General features: G+C 41.6%; 1 protein-coding gene across 1 annotated transcript; it reads right to left on the reverse strand.

The window, feature by feature from the left end:
* Nucleotides 1-2,379: 2,379 nt before the first annotated feature.
* Nucleotides 2,380-4,286, reverse strand: LOC119297226 (hsc70-interacting protein-like). Its single transcript, XM_037575101.1, has 4 exons — nucleotides 3,948-4,286; nucleotides 3,676-3,849; nucleotides 2,791-2,884; nucleotides 2,380-2,507 (listed from the first exon to the last, which is right to left on the reverse strand). The coding sequence occupies exons 2-4, from the start codon at nucleotides 3,838-3,840 to the stop codon at nucleotides 2,473-2,475; spliced, it is 294 nt and encodes a 97-aa protein (XP_037430998.1). The 5' UTR covers nucleotides 3,841-3,849; nucleotides 3,948-4,286; the 3' UTR covers nucleotides 2,380-2,472.
* Nucleotides 4,287-13,757: the final 9,471 nt, after the last annotated feature.

Consider the following 13,757-nt stretch of genomic DNA (forward strand, 5'->3'; position numbering starts at 1 on the left):
TGGCCCCTGGGTCTATCTTTATCATATGTAAAAACCAAAAATAGCTTGCTGCAATTTATTTACTATTATTTTAATTTGTGTTTTTGTTTATCTATCTACCATTATCAGACTTGATCCATGCAATTAGCCGTCGAGGGGATTAACAACCCCCTTGATCGCGTTGGGTGTAAGTATTTGTTCTTTTGTGTGTAGATGTTTTTCATGAGGTCTTGCGTGGTTGTCCTACTAGATTGTTAACCTTGGTTCTTAACTGAAGGAAATACTTATCTCTACTGTACTGCATCATCCTCTCCTCTTCGAGAAAATCCCAACGCAACTCATAAGTATCAGCAAGAATTTCTGGTGCCGTTGCCGGGGAGGCATCACCAAAAACTATCAAGTACCATCACCACTACAAGAAATATGTCAACTTGCGACCATCACTATTGGTCACTGAAAGGTCATTGCTTTTCATTTGCGACCTTTTTATGACTAAAAACAGAAGGTCAAAAGCTGGCAGTCGTAAACTGAAATTAACGACCTTCTCTGTGAGAAGGTCGTGGAATTCCATGACCAAAACAAAAGGTCGTTGATTCTATGACCTTCTGTTTTGGTCACTAGCTCTCTGCCCAGGCTATGTCGGATCCGACGTGTCAATCTGACGTGGCAAAATTGCAACCAATTTAAAAGGTCATTGATAAGATTCAGCCCGGTCCTATTCGGTGTTTTACATGAGCCGAGCCCAACAATTCAGCCTTTTTATATATTTTTTCATTCAATTTTTGGTCGACTTCATGGGCCAAGCCCAACATTGCAGCCTTTTTATTTACAGGGTCGTGATCCTTTTTTGGGCCGCATCTATTTCTCAATTAGGCCTCGGCCTTTTACAGTCCATTTCCTTAGTTTTAGGTTTTTTTCCTGTGAATATTATTGGAAAATGGCCTTTTTATATGCCAAATACTATTAGGTCCCACTTGTCAGGTTCTAAATAAAGACATTCAATGTTTCAATTTCCACACAATTATTTCAGTCAGAACAGCAAACAAATGAGAATTATCAAACCACATGCCAATTTTGGCTAATAGCACAATCTTTACATAATTCATTTCACCATTACATGTGATACTATCAGAACATACAACTCCTACTACAAATACACTCCAGACTTCTTCACTTTTCTGGACTATCAGAACACGCCACTTCGAACTTGAAATTTCCTAGGCTTGGAGCTCCTGTAAAAGGGTGATCACAAAGGCATTAGAGTAGCATTTTCATTCCTTCAAACCTCCAAGTTTAGTGTATAGACTATCTGGAAAATATATATTTAACAAAATTTCACAGAAATGCAGATTTATGGATCGAATGTATGATAAAGCAACAGATTCAAACAACTTAAAATGACTAGATGTTTTAGAGACCAATTATATCAGAACACTAGATGTTTGCAATGCATATTTGCAGAACCTTGGCGTACTCACAAAATCTTAAATCAATCCTAAATCAATGTTGCCTACAAGGAACACTCATCAATCTCATGTTTTGAAAACCAATGTGGGTGAAACCAAGTCAAAATAAGGAGCATAACAAATTCATGTCAACAAAAATTAGCTTGTGATCCATAACACATTATTTATTCTTTACAAAGTAGAATTTCCGTAGATATCATTACCAGACACCAAATAGAAAGTAACATGTACAGAATGCGACAACATTTAGTTCACTTTATTGTACAAGTTGGGTCCAGTTTACTCAGTTGGACAAGATGAATTTGTTAACTACGAAGAGAATGACACTATTATGCGAGATAATCATTGTGTCGCTACCAATCACCATGTAAGAATGCTTTGCTATAGTATACATGAACATCAAGTGAGAGTGGTGTTTTGTTCTTACCACAACGGAACAAGTGAGACGATGCCCAATTCGCCTTGCTTCTCCACAAGAGTCGACCAGCAGCACGCATCCTTGAAGGAACCAGCGGCACTGTTTGCTCCCTTGGCCCAGCTCCTTGCTGCGGAGGACGGCCAGGACTTGGATGCAGAGCTTGCTGCACACGGCATATTGTGTCACTACTTGCAGCAATAAAAGGAACTCACATATCATAGAACTTGCAGCAAGTTAAAAAATGTAATAGGACCGATATATGTCTATGAAACAATAGGTCAACTAGAGATTCATGTCTACAATTTGCTAGAGAAGAAAATAACAAGTCAGGATACATATTATATCTGCCAAAAGAAGGATTGATATCAATCAGACCCTTTAATTTTAAAGAACATGATTTCAATTTGGTCTTTGCATATTACATCAGTAGTTCTATTGCAGGGTTCTGGTACATCATGATCTACATGCACATGAGATGAGGGTGGAAGGAGGAGGAGCAAGGCATATCTTAGGTGTCTAGGTCTTGCAGCTCATCGAAGATGTTGCAGGCTCGCCGGCATCGACATCCACCGCAGCAGCAAGCTGGGTGATTACAAACTGAAGTTGCGTTCATTCAGTTGCAAAACAACAAAGTTTGCTAGTTCCTGTCCATCAACAATCACACAAGCATCACTTGTACAGCCGCATGAGCAAAATTGATATGAGTTAGAAGGAGCAGAGTTTGACTAGTACAGCCAGCAGAGTTCAACTAGTACACCGCAGTACACATGAACCATCTATTCCATCGCAGTACAACATTAACTTGTTCAGGAGTGCATACCACATGGAGTGGAGAGCATATACCACATGGTTCATTGCAAGCACAGCAAGCAAGCACAACAATATTGGGCATGAGAACGGGAAGGCAGTGTAAGTAAGTAATCATACTTGATGAGCTCCCTCCTTTGCAGATGAGCGCACCGCGGCAGGCGTCGGGCACCACGAGCACCATGGTAGCCTCAGCGTCAATCACCCGGTCACCCTGCAAGCAGAGCAGAGGATCAATCCATCAATGAAGTCAACTAGAAACTGCTCTGAACCAAAGGACGGCTGATGAGCAGAAGGAACCAAATCAGTCAACCAGCTGTAACTCTGAAGAAACGTCAGTTAACCCTTTTTTACAGAGAGGCAGAGGGAGATGGCCCTGAATCTGAATGTCTGTTTATGACTTTACCAGGTAGAAGAGCTCCAGGTCCACTACAAACAAGTTTCAGTTTCAGGTTTGGCACTTGCTGTCAGACACAAGCTATAGGTCCACTACAAACAAGTTTCAGTTTCAAGATTGCCACTTGCTGTCAGACACAAGCTACAGGTCCCCTTGAACATTCAGCAAGTGCACAAAACAAACACATGTTACTAGATACAGTAATAAACTCATGCACGCATCAATTTGAAGCCATCCATCATAAACCATCAAAAAGGCTAGAGAGGATTTGGGGAAACAAAAGAAAACCTCTCTCTTCTAGCCTAGAATAGAGCAGTGGAGCGTGACAAATAACAGAAGAAAACAGCAAAATCCTGGGCTATAAGCTAACAATCTAGCCATCCAGTACAAGGCAGCAAGATTTTGCCAGGCGAAGTTGGCACATTTCTTTCATCCGGTCAGCCCACTGTGATCCCGCTACGGGGCCAAGAACAAGAGCATAGTAATACGACTAGTTCGTAGGAGCTATGGTAGAGCAGATCATTGATGATATAAATAACAGAGCATCTTGTTCGGTGGTAAGGCAGTATACAAGGAAGGGAAGGCAGAGGAGGGAGCAGGGGAACGACCTTCTGTGGCGCGTCATCATGGTCGGGCTGGACGACACCGTCGTGGTCGAGCTCGAGGTCGGACTCGACGATCTCCTCGTCAAGCTCGTCGGGCTCGGGGGTGGGGTCGCGCATGTCCTGGTCGTCCTCCTCCTCTTCCTTGTCATCATCGTCGATGTCATCCATGGAGGTCGCCTGCCGGTTCAAATCCAAACCAAAAAAGGGGATCAGACAAGGAAGTAGAGAGAGGGTCGGGGCCGGGGAAGGGGAAGGGGAGGGACAGCGGATCGGACCTTGGGCGCGGGCTAGGGCTTGGAGGATGCGGCGGCGGCGGCGGGGAGGGTGGCGCCGAGGGAGGTGACATAGTCGTGGAAGAAGACGAGGGCTGGGTCCTTCCTGCACGCCTCCACAAACGACCGCAGCTCACCTAGCTTCGACGGATCCATGCCCGCTTTCCCTCTCGGCGGTTTGGTTGGGTAGAGGGTTCAGAGGGGACCAACACGGGGGCGAGGGGAGGGCGAGGGCGGCTCGCCTGCCCTTCTCCGCCGTGCTACGTGCGGCATGGTGGGAGACAGAGGCGAGGCGGAGAGGGGAAGGACGGTGGCGGAGGCGCTGGGGAAAAGGGAGTGGCAGCGGCGATTGGGAGAAGGGGGCTAGGGTTTCGTGGGTGGACGAGGATGAGAGGGATTTGGGAGGGGGTGAGAGCAACGAGGGGGGTGTGGGCTGCCATTGGATCTGGGCGCATCCGACGGTGCTTAATCCATGATCCACGTGAGATGATTTTAGACTAATCAGAACGCAGTCTCCCCTTTGAGGATGTTAAGACGATTTAAATTGTTCATAATCGATTGAAAATAAGATTTTGAATTATCTCTGTTATTTGACGACCTAAGAAATTTGTAAAAATAAATAGAAATCAAAAACCTTCGCATTGTGTCACCAAGTGTGACCTACTTTTGAGTAAAAATAAAAAACTTTGAATAATGTAAATATCATTAAAAAAGTGTTCTAAGATAAGAGTTTTTTTGTAAGAGGATCATTTTTTGAGTGTCCAAAATGATATTTTTATAAAGAACCTAGAAAATATTTGTGGCAAATTTGGAGCACATCAATTTTATAATTCACAATCATAGCACATGTGGGCGACGAGCAGCTTGAGCGTGCGCGAGCGGGAGAGGATGAGGGGGGAGAGTGAGGCCGGCTTGAAGTCAAATGATCAAACTTATCACCAACTAAGTTTTGAGTTTTTGTGAAGGACATAGAAAATATTTGTTGCAAAAATAGACCAAATCAATTTTATAAAATACTATGCCATATTTAATGCATAATTGACCAAATGGTTGGGTGTCAAAAGCTTTGATCCACCTCTCGTGAAAAAGACAAATTTCTGCTGATTCAGCTCGAAGCGGATAAAATTTGAACTGGGACTGCCTCATAGTTTGCTATTTATTTTTGCCAAAAATTATTTTTAGGTACAAAAGTATCTATTTAAATAGAGAAACATCAAAAGTTTTCCAAGATTCAACCACTAGCTAGGAACAGCCATGCCCGCTGTTTTGACCGCATTTTCAAACGGGCATAGAAAATTCAAAAAAATCAAATAATTGGAAAACCTTCGCATTGTGTCATTATATGTGGCAAAGTTACCAGGAAAAATAATAAACTTGTAATACGATGATTATTTTAAAAAAGTGTTCTCAGAAATGAGCTATCATGGGTGAAGATTCATGGCTTTCAAGCCAGATGATCAATCTTATGGCCACATTCATGGCATGGTTTGTTCAAATGATCTCATATTATGCATAAGGGTGCATATTGGAATGGCAAACACTGTTGCCTGAGGAAGTTTTCATTTTCTTTGGATGAAAAAACCATTTCCATTTTTCGAGTGCCCAAAAGGAGGTATTTTTGTGAATGACCTCCCAAATAATTGTTGCAAAATTGGACCAAATCAAATTTCTAAAATACTAGGACATGTTTAATGCATAATTGACCAAATGGTTGGGTGTTAAAAGCTTTGATCCACCTCTCGTGAAAAAGACAAATTCCTGCCGATTTAGTTGGAAGCGGGTCAAATTTGAACTGCGGCTGCCTCATAGTTTGCTATTTATTTTTTCCAAAAATCATTTCTAGGTACATAAGTACCTATTTAATCAGAGAAACACCAAAAAAATTCCAATATTCAACCACTAGCTAGGAACGGTCATTCCCGTCGTTTTGACTGCATTTTGAAACGGGCATAAAAAATTCAAAAAAATCTAAAAATTGGGAAACCTTCGCATTGTGTCATCATATGTGACCAAGTTTTTAGGAAAAACAACAAACTTGTAATACGGCAATTATTTTAAAAAAAATGTTCTCAGAAATGAGCTATCATGGGTGAAGATTCATGGCTTTCAAGCCAAATGGTCAATCTTATGGCCACATTCATGGCATAGTTTGTTCAAATGATCTCATATTGTGCACAAGGGTGCATATTGGAACGGAAAACAATGTTGCCTAAGGAAGTTTTCATTTTCTTTGGACAAAAAAACCATTTTCCATTTTTCGAGTGCCCAAAAGGAGGTTTTTTGTGAAGGACCTCCCAAATAATTGTTGCAAAATTGGACCAAATAAATTTTCTAAAATACTAGGACATATTTAATGCACAATTGACAAAATGGTTGGGTGTAAAAAGGTTTGATCCACCTCTCATGAAAAAGACAAATTCCCGCCGATTCAGTTGGAAGCGGGTCAAATTTGAACTGCAGCTGCCTCATAGTTTGCTATTTATTTTTTCCAAAAATCATTTCTAGGTACATAAGTACCTATTTAATCAGAGAAACACCAAAAAATTCCAAGATTCAACCACTAGCTAGGAACGGTCATTCCCGCTGTTTTGACCGCATTTTGAAATGGGCATAAAAAAATTCAAAAAAATCAAAAAATAGAGAAACCTTCGCATTGTGTCATCATATGTGACCAAGTTTCCAAGAAAAATAACAAACTTGTAATACGGCAATTATTTAAAAAAAGTGTTCTCAGAAATGAGCTATCATGGGTGAAGATTCATGGCTTTCAAGCGAAATGATCAATCTTATGGCCACATTCATGGCATAGTTTGTTCAAATGATCTCATATTGTGCACAATGGTGCATATTGGAATGGCAAAATATGTTGCCTAAGGGAGTTTTCATTTTCTTTGGACGAAAAAACCATGTTCCATTTTTCGAGTGCCTGAAAGGAGGTTTTTTTATGAAGGACCTCCCAAATAATTGTTGCAAAATTGGACAAAATAAATTTTCTAAAATACTAGGACATATTTAATGCACAATTGACAAAATGGTTGGGTGTAAAAAGGTTTGATCCACCTCTCGTGAAAAAGACAAATTCCCGCCGATTCAGGTGGAAGCGGGTCAAATTTGAACTGCAGCTGCCTCATAGTTTGCTATTTATTTTTTCCAAAAATCATTTCTAGGTACATAAGTACCTATTTAATCAGAGAAACACCAAAAAAATTCCAAGATTCAACCACTAGCTAGGAACAGTCATTCCCGCCGTTTTGACCGCATTTTGAAACTGGCATAAAAAATTCAAAAAAATCAAAAAATTGGGAAACCTTCGCATTGTGTCATCATATGTGACCAAGTTTTCAGGAAAAATAGCAAACTTGTCATATGACAATTATTTAAAAAAAGTGTTCTCAGAAATGAGCTGTCATGGGTGAAGATTCATGGCTTTCAAGCCAAACGATCAATCTTATGGTCACATTCATGGCATAGTTTATTCAAATGATCTCATATTGTGCACAAGGGTGCATCTTGGAATTCCAAACAATGTTGCCTAAGGGAGTTTTCATTTTCTTTGCACGAAAAATTCATTTTCCATTTTCCGAGTGACTGAAATGAGTTTTTTTTGTGAAGGACCTACCATATATTTGTTGCAAAATTGGACCAAATCAATTTTATAAAATACTAGGACATATTTAATGCACAATTGACAAAATGGTTGGGTTTCAAAAGTTTTGATCCACCTCTGGTGAAAAAGACAAATTCACGCCGATTCAGCTGGAAGCGGGTCAAATTTGAATTGCAGCTGCCTCATAGTTTGCTATTTATTTTTTATAAAAATAATTTATAGTTAAATAAGTACCTATTTAATCATAAATACATGGTTTTGTGGCGATACGTTGACGTTTGGACGGTGGCCGTGGGCCCCAACTCTAGAGCGCGTAAACTCGCATGCCCGCCGCGAGGTCACCGCGTGGCCGTGGTGTTGCCATGTGTTTTGGGCGGCCTAGGCATGTCTAGTGGGTTGGGAACTCCCAAGGTATGTGCTAGGAATAAAATTACAACATAAAATTCTCACGAGGAGATCGATCGATGCTCAAACATGAATAAGCAACCAAGTGTTTAATTAGCGGTACGGGAAATGCACATGGCTAATGGGCGTGAGTTTTGGCTGAGGATGATCAGTTACTAAGAAGACCATCTTCACAAATTTTCAGCTCAAAAGGAGGAGCCTAGGTGGTACTTGCTTTGCAAAGTACCACACTGGACATAAATACGAATGTTGAAGCTGGGCTCAAAATAATGAATGGATTGAGCTGGAATTTGGTGGAGGATGGTTATTTCGGCATTGGAAAGCACTGTAGAAAATGGATACTATTTGGACATGCCAAAGTGGTACTTCCTTCACAAACTGTTATTCTGAATAGAATAGGAAAACAAATATTTTTGAATTATTTTTGAACTAGGCAAGGAAGGTTTTTTACATATTTGACGAAGATATGACCCAAATAATTTATGAGATTTTTTGGGGAATTTTGGGAATGACAGAAATATAGGTTGCTTCACAACCTAGGGCAAAAACTGCCACATGGACATGACACATAGGCAAAATTGATGAGGTGGCGCCTAGTCATAGCAACCCACCATAATTTACAAGGTTATGACCATCTATATTGGTCATGATCAACTAGAAATAAGGCAGGAGACCAGTGCTATCTGCTTTATGACCATTTCATGTAAGGAAATTACGACCTTTCTGACCAAAATGGTCGTTATAGTTTAGGGTTTGGAGCCCCCCAAACAGCTTTTGACCAATTGGTTTGAAATGGTTATAGATCTATGACCAATTCTTCCATGGTCACTGACAAAAGGTCACTAGTTGACATATTTCTTGTAGTGCACATCATCTACTTGCATTTACTTTCATTTTCCATTTGCCCCTCATTTTCATCTCCCCCACTTATAAAACGTCTTGACAAAAACACAAAAACATTTTTGTTTGCCTTTTTGCTTGTTTGTTTGCTTTACCATTATGGCTAGTTCTTCTCTTGTTACGTGTACCCCTGAAATGAGGTTATCAATTTTATACAAAGGGGATGGGAGAATTTAAAAGATGCTTTGTATAGGATTTTCAATGCTCAAAATAGATCAACTCGTAAGCAATCTACTACCGTTCTTTTTTGCAATTTTTATGTGGGTGTTACTACTTGGTATATATTTGTGCTAGACACTATTACCAGAGGGGATTTCTTGAGTAGTCACCCTATGGATGCTTTCAATCTATGGGAAATCTAGTGGGATCGCCACCTATCACTATTAATGAAACAATTTTGACTTTGAAGCATGTTATGCAAAGGCTAGAAGCTATTGAAAATAAATGCCTACCATAGAGCATATTGAAAATTTGGATAAAAAGATTTATAAATCATATTACTCAATTTGGGTCAAAGGTAGGAACCACTCTTAAGATGCTAAAGGAAAAAAGAACAAATAATTAATGAGAGGATGAAGCAAAGTCCCGCTAGAATTGATAAGTTGGAAGAAATTATTAATGATGCGAGTTCTACTTTTTATTTTGTTAAAACTATTGAAAATACTCCTCCTACTCCCTCCTTCCATCTATATAGGGCCTAATACGTTTTTAAGACCGCCTTTGACTATTGAGAAGATTAATAGTACATGACATGCACAACGTGAAAATTATATCATTGAAAGCTCCTTTCACACACGAATTTAATGGTGTGCTTTGTGTAAGTTGAATGTCATATATTATTGCTCTAGTATTTGGTCAAAGTTAGCCTCGAAAAATGCATTAGGCCCTATATAGATGGAAGGAGGGAGTAGTAAAAAATGCAAGTTTATGTATGTTCCTAAGAACAAGGGTGCCATATCTAGTAATGGAAGTGAGGATCTCAAAATAATTAGTGTCCACCCCAACTTCAGTGATTTAATAAAGGAACCTATCCACAAGAATAAATTTCTCAACCTTGTCCCTACGAGTGTGATTGTTAAAAATGTTTATGTTAAAACTCCTAGGAATCATGGATGTGTGATTAAGGAATTGGATTCGAAAGATGACAACACTTAAAACTATGCATTATGCCTAGCTAGGGGCATAAAATAATTACTCTTGTTGGGAGGCAACCCAATAGTTATCTTTATTTTTCTTGTTTCTTTTCTGTTTTTTTGTGTTCACAGAATTATGCTACTATTATGGTTGTGTTTTTTTAATTAGTATTTGTGCCAAGTAAAGTCTTTGGGATGATTTTGTTGATAGTTTATTCGATTCTGTGAAATAACAAAAACTTTTATGCTCACTCCAGTAATTTTCTAAAATCACTGGAACGTGTTTTTGATCTAAATGTTTGACACATGATTGATACCCACGTTTTCCTTTTTTTAGAATTTTCAAAGGTATAGAAGTATAGTCATTATTCAGATTACTACAGATTGTTCTGTTTTAGACAGATTATGTTTTCGTTGCATAGTTTTCTTTTTTTGATGAATCTGTGGATTGTATCGGGGGTGTATGTTAGGACCCCGATCCTAAGTCACACTGATCTAGCATGTAACACTTCATATCACTTTGCGGCCTCACGCACGGTATTCCCACGGGTGCCACCTTACCTGGCCCGGGACCGTTTGCGCATTTTGGCTCACGTATATGATAGTGTCGCTAGCATCCATATGACATAGAACCCGGGCCGACATGACTAGTCATAAACCCAAAGTGTCACTAACTTACGGGGACATGCATACATGAAACAACATCAAACATGTCGGTCATCAGCGTGTGATCCGGGCTGTAGCAACTGGGCTAACAGGACTCCGGGAACCCGGGCTGTAGCAGGCTAGCAGGATTCCGAAAGTCACTGCGTGACATTTCCCCGAAGGGACAGACACAGGAACGAAGTGAATCACATGCCGGCTAGTCTAAGTGTTCCGGAGCAGTAGTACTGGGCTAGCAGGACTCTGGTAAATAGGGCTGTAGCAGACTACCAAGGCTCAGTGGAAGCACCAGACTACATTTCCCCATAAGAGAGGCTACCAAGGATAAACAACTAGGTTGTCGGATCCCACACATACCAAGCACTTCAATCATACACACAATATGCTCGATATGTGCAAATACAACATGGCATCACAACAAGACTCTACGACTCAGAGTATTTATTCATTAGGCTCCGAGGAGCGAGATATTACAAACATGGGTCTCATGACCCAACAATCATAGCATACAAATCAAGCACATGCGGAAGCTTAATATGTCTGAGTATAGACATCTATAAATGAAAAAGGCTGAGAAGCTTGACTATCTACCAGATCCTGCTGAGGGCACAAGATCGTAGCTGAGGTATCAAGCTTAACGTCGAAGTCCACGCGGAACTACTAGTGAGACTGAAGTCTCTCTGCAAAACATAAATTAAGAAAACGTGAGTACAAAAGTACTCAGCAAGACTTACATCAGAACTAGCTACATATGCATCGGCATCAACAATGGGATGGTGGGGTTAAACTGCAGCAAGCCAGCTTTGACTCAGTGGCTAACCTGAACTGCGACTGCAAGCAACTCTTTTGAGGTGGCGCACACGAGTCCACATATTCACCAATCAATACACCACCATGGATCCGCTCCCGTCTACCTACGAGAACGCCATCCATAACACTCACGCTTATCTTGCGAGTTTTAGAGTATCCACTTCAAGTTATCTGTGAACTGTTATAGGTAACCCAGAAGTCCTTTACCGCGGACACGACTATTCGAATAGATCATTTATAACCCTGCAGGGGTGTACTTCGTCACACATGTTTCCACCACTTAGCGTCTGCACACGACATGTGCTCGACAGACTTCAAGCAAAAGCCGACGTGGGTGTCGACCACGACCTGACTAACCACACAAGTCTCTAGTCCAGGTTTATCGCCTATTCGAGTTCCATCCGCAAGGAAATCCGGCCGGGATGTCCTCAACGGCCCCAAACGATGTGTGCAGGGTCCCAAGACGCCAAACGGGCGCCCGGCATACCCGGCCACAGTGTATCTACCGCATCATAGCCCACCCCTAGGGTCAGCACTACGCACGGCCGCCAACACATTACCTATAAACACCAGAAACTAGTTGCAACTCCTAGACAGAGGATGAAAGGGGTCAGTAAGTCGAGCGGGGTCATATTTCAGGGCCCAATGTGTGCTAGTAGTTGTTTCATGGATCACAAACACAGAACTCAGTTCCTAAGGACGGCTTCAATGAAACAACCCACCATGTACTCCTACATGGCCTCTCATCGATACCTTTACCAAATCATGTTCACACACTTAGCTCTCAACAGTAGGACATGTTCACACACCTCCAATTCATCCCCGATGAATCAGACCTGACATAACTCTATGCAATAGCAGGCATGACAAACAAGCATGAATGAGTAGGCACATCAGGGCTCAAACAACTCCTACTCATGCTAGTGGGTTTCATCTATTTACTGTGGCAATGACAGGTCATGCAGAGGATAAGGGGTTCAACTACCGCAACAAGTAACAGATGAATCGTTGTTGTCCTAATGCAGTAAAAGAGAGCAGGAGCGAGAGAGTGGGATTGTGTCGGAATGAGCAAGGGGGTTTTGCTTGCCTGACACTTCTGAAGATGATATAGCTCTTCATCGGCGTCATCGATCACATCGTCGAAACCACGTCTACTGAGAGGGGACAAACACCGGCAAACGAGAGGGAACACAATGAATGTAATGCAACAAACATGATGTATGATCATGGCATGTTAAGGTACTGAATTGACCTAATGCAATATCTAGCCAATTTAATTGAAGTGGAACTCAAACAAGATCAAATTCCAACTCCAAATGTTATTTCATAAATTGCCCTAATCAACATTTGTCCTATTCAGTGAGGTTAACTTGTTCAAACATGCATGAACATGGCATAAACAGATTCTTCATATTTTTCTGATAATTTTTCATATATAAAATATTTCATTTGGAGTTACGGTTTAATTTCTATGATTATTAGAAGTTTTGGGCATTTTCTGGAATTTCTGAATTATTTTAAATCTAGAAAATGATTAACTGCGTCAACATTGCGTCATGCTGGCGTCAGCAGGTCAACGGTGTCGGTCCAGGTCAAACCTGACCAGTGGGGTCCACTGGTCAGTGACTCAGTCAACTGACAGGGTTAACTAGCACTAACCAACAGTTAACCTAGGCTAATTAGTCCCTGGACCCACACGTCAGTGACTGTGGGTTTAAAATTAAGTTAATTTAACACTTAGCTAAGTAACAGGGGCAAGGGCCCACATCTCAGCGGCTAACCTAACTAACCTAAATAGGATTATCACTAACTAACTTAGTTAGCCAGGCGGGGCCCGCATGTCAGTGAGAGAGAGAGGTCAAACCCCTGGTCAATCGGGGTCAAACCCACCGGACCCGGTCAACGGCTCGTCGCCGGCGATGACAAAGACGACGAAGGGCTTTGGAAATGTTGTTCCGGCGACCAAAAGAGCGGCGGAGGAGCTCTATGTGTAGCTGGAGATCTCGTGCATCTAACGGTGTAAGAAGCAGCAGCTGGGGTGGTCCGAAACAACGGCGACGTCGAGCTTTGCGGCGGCCGGAGTTCGGCCATGCTCGAGTTCCTTGCTAGGGTGTTCGGGAGGAGGATCTGGGGGTGGCTATGGGTGCGCGAAGACGCGCTGAGCACGGTGGTGTGCTCAGCTTCGAGCGACAGTGGCTCTAGCCACGACGGTGACGGGGCATGGCGGCGACGGGCGGCGGCCGCGGTGGGCAGGGAGGCTAGAGGAGGGATTCGACGGCAGGGGAAGAAGGGTTG

This window comes from Triticum dicoccoides, chromosome 5A (genome assembly GCF_002162155.2).
Source record: "Triticum dicoccoides isolate Atlit2015 ecotype Zavitan chromosome 5A, WEW_v2.0, whole genome shotgun sequence".
Taxonomy (NCBI): Eukaryota; Viridiplantae; Streptophyta; class Magnoliopsida; order Poales; family Poaceae; genus Triticum; species Triticum dicoccoides.

Bases quoted from the DNA above. Each gene is read 5' to 3' on its own strand.
- LOC119297226 (XM_037575101.1), bottom strand. From the start codon at position 3,840: ATGGATGACATCGACGATGATGACAAGGAAGAGGAGGAGGACGACCAG. The intron at 2,885-3,675 runs GTCGTTCCCCTG...CTCTGCTTGCAG, and splicing joins ATGATGACGCGCCACAGAAG to GGTGACCGGGTGATTGACGC. The intron at 2,508-2,790 runs GTATGATTACTT...GTTGATGGACAG, and splicing joins CAAAGGAGGGAGCTCATCAA to GAACTAGCAAACTTTGTTGT.